Source organism: Mus caroli, chromosome 4, assembly GCF_900094665.2.
Source record: "Mus caroli chromosome 4, CAROLI_EIJ_v1.1, whole genome shotgun sequence".
NCBI classification, from domain to species: Eukaryota; Metazoa; Chordata; class Mammalia; order Rodentia; family Muridae; genus Mus; species Mus caroli.
In genome coordinates, this window is record NC_034573.1 from 114828378 (window position 1) to 114831699 (window position 3322).

At 50.1% G+C, this 3322-nt stretch overlaps 1 protein-coding gene across 1 annotated transcript in view; it reads right to left on the reverse strand.

Annotated features, from left to right (window-relative positions):
• The window catches only part of Dnali1 (dynein axonemal light intermediate chain 1), a 10301-nt gene that overhangs the window by 2089 nt on the left and 4890 nt on the right, over positions 1-3322 (reverse strand). Inside the window, exons 4-5 of the mRNA XM_021160193.2 lie at positions 2141-2319; positions 1673-1837 (exon numbers count right to left, since the gene is read on the reverse strand). Coding sequence (XP_021015852.1) covers positions 1673-1837; positions 2141-2319 — 344 coding nt within the window. The remainder of the gene's footprint in view (positions 1-1672; positions 1838-2140; positions 2320-3322) is intronic.

Here is a 3322-nt window from a genome sequence, read left to right on the forward strand (position 1 = left end):
AAAAAAAAAAAAAGAATCCTTTGCCCTGGGGATTCCAGGGCTGCCCTTGGATGTTAAAGGATGCTAAGGTATTCAGCTTTACTCTTGTTGGAATGAAGAAACCAGCTTTGGAGTCTGCTGAGTGGATCAACGGGTTACATTGCCTGGGGAAGCCTCTAGCTTTGCTTCTGATAGACTCTCCAGCAACTATCAGAATCTCTCCTCCTCTGCTAATGGCTCATGCAAAACCTTCCTTATCTCGAGCTCAAGAACTTTGGCTTCGAGTGAGGAAGGGAAGAGGGAGGTACCATATTTAGAAAGTGATGCTCAACCCTCAACAAGCCTTGGTAAGCTGCACTGTAGGGCACAAGCCCTGTAGCTTCTGCTCAGCCTATCTGTGGTGGCCTATAATTGTTTATAAGCATTGTCCTGTAGCTTTTCATCCTATCAGTTGGGAGGCAGAGGCAGATGGATCTTTTGAGTTCAGGGTCAGCCTGGTCTACAGTTCCAGGACAGCCAGGGCTACACAGAGAAACCCTGTCTCAAAGGGGCATGGGGAGTTGCCCTGTGATAAGCAGTGGTACTTGTCTGGGGCTCAGCCTCTGCAGCCTGTAATCCCCTCTTTCCCATCTGGTCCTCTCCCAGTACCTCAGTTGGGCTGAGGAAAACCACCTATAGCTGGGTTCCTCTGGCATTCACCTAGGGAGCTTCCCACACACACTTCCTCTCAAAAGCCTTCTCTGCCGCCACAGTGCATCAAGATGCAAGGGTTCGGGGGAGGGGTGGCGGATAACGTTCCTGTTGGAGCCTGCCGAGAACACCTGGTCCATGGAGGAAGACTCCCATGACCAGCTTGAGGGGACAGACACTGTCGCATCCTCTCTGGTTATGATATCTTTTTCCCCAGAGGAAAATAGATTGGCAGGCATGAGATGGCATCACAGTGGAGAGGCAGGCTGAGGTACTTTTTATTGAGAATAGGCTTCCTTCACAACTAAAGGCATAAAGAATGTAGAAAAGGAGCCACACCCTACCCTGGTCAGCCTCCCTTACTCCTTGGCAGTACAAGTGGGCCAACATTTAAAAGCCACGGGCACAGACTTGTAATCACCACTACAGGAATGGCAGCAGAATTTCAAGTTCAAGGCCTCCCTGAGTTAGAGCGAGTTCAAGGAAAGTCAGGGACACTTGGGTCCTGTTTTCAACTGAAAACTAAAAGGAGGGCTGGAAAGATGGCTGAGCAGGTAAGAGTACCTCATGGCTCTTGCAGAAGATCTGGGTTTGTTTCCTAGCACTCATGAGGTAGCTTACAACCATCCAGCAGTTCCAGGGGATACAACAAGCACAGCGTGTGAGCAGCAGGCAAAACATTTGTATAGATTAAAAAAAAAAAAAAGCCTAAAAACTCTTTAAAAGAAAAGTGAAGGGGGGTGGGGGTGGGGGTGGGGGGGCATGATGGCACTTGGCTGTAATCCCAGAGGCTAAGAAGTAAGAATGTAAGCTACATGAGACCCTATCTCCAAAAATCTAAACAAGAAAAGGCAAAAGGAGGGCTGGAGATAGAGTTTAGGGGGATAACATCTGCCAAATGTTCTCCACGACATTGAATCTCCACTACTTCAAACAAGTCACCGGTGGGAAGCACTCTAGGTCTGGCCCCGTAGGCGGGAGCCTGGCCCTGGGCCCCTTTTACCTTCAGTTGCTGATTGGTCCGTTTCAGGAACTGGATCTCCTCGTTGTGCTTCTTCTCCTCCACCTGCCGCCTCTCGCTCTCCCGCTTCTCGGTGGCCTCGCATTTCGCCTTCTGTTCGTTCACTTGCCTCTCCAAGTCCCTCTTTTCCGTCTCCAATTCTGTAATCTGAAGATAGAATGGCCATCATCCTGGGACATCCCCAAGTGGATGAGCATTGTAAGAGCCTGGGTGAGGTAACTTGGGACAGGACAGTCCGACCTAAGGCAATGCCAGGGTGTGCACTGCCACCCAGTGGGAAGTCAGTGACTGACATGGAGTGTCCTTAGACAAGACCACTCCTCACTGGGGCCTTGCAGTATTAGTGTGGAGGACACCTCAGGGCCAGAATTCAGGGTTACAATGACAACTGCAGGCCTTGAGATTTACAGAAGCATCTGGGAGCCATGGGAACACCGTCACCCCACTCACTTTCCTCTCCATGTCTGACTTCCCCTGTTCGGCCTGCAGTGCCTTCCTCATGCCAAATGCCACGCTGCTCTCATACAGAGTCTGGTAGGCAGCGATGGTCATGTGGATCTCGTCCCGGACACGCAGCAACAGCAGCCCTCTCTCTGCGCAATTGATGGTGACCTCCCGGATCAGTTCATCTTCCAATATGCACACAGGGGGATAAAAGTCATTGGTGAGAGGGCATGCACTTTGTCTGTAGCAAGTCACCTTTGCTTGGGAAGGACTTGGGACATGTTCTCAGAGGCGTGGGTCTGTGGCAATGACAGCTGGTGAAGGTAGGACACCCTACACCCATGTAAAAAGGCAGGCGCAGTGGCACGCGGATGTAACCCTAGCCCTGGGGAGGTGGAGACAAAGTTCCCTAGAGCTTGCTCATCAGCTAGTCTTGCTAAATCAGTGAGCTCCAGGTTCAGTGAAAGACCGGGTCTCAAAAAATAAGGTAGAGGGGCTGGAGAGATGACTCAGCAGTAAAGATTAGTGGCTGCTTTTCCAGAAAATCCATGGTTGGCAGCTAACAACCGGCTGTAACTTCAGCTCCTCAGTATTCAATATGCATTTTGGGTCTCCTCAAAACTGCACAGATGTCATACACAGGTAAAAAACACCCACGCGTATAAGGTTTTTGTTTTTTGTTTTTGTTTTTTTCTTTGTGTGTGTGTGTGTGTCTCAGAAGAAGAAATAGAGAATGATAGAGAAAGAGGCTTGACATTGACTTCTGGTCTCCACACTCGTGCACACATGTTCAAGCAGACAGCACACACCAAAACCAAATATATGGTTTACAGGAAGGCACTATGAGACGGTGCTTTCCGTGACCCAGAGAACAGGCCACACAACCACTCCTCTTAGAAGAAGCACGTCATGAAGTGAGCTTGGCATGGAGAGGGAGACAAGAACCTCAGGTTTGTTTGTGGTAAATTGGTCCCCTTGCTTCCATGTTCAGGCACAAAGTAGATAGAGGACGAACTGGTATTCTCAAATGGTGGTGTTTAATAGTACTGCTGTTAAGTCGGGGAGTGGCGGCGCACGCCTTTAATCCCAGCACTCGGGAGGCAGAGGCAGACGGATCTCTGAGTTCGAGGCCAGCCTGGTCTACAGAGTGAGTTCCAGGACAGCCAGGGCTACACTGAGCATCCCTGT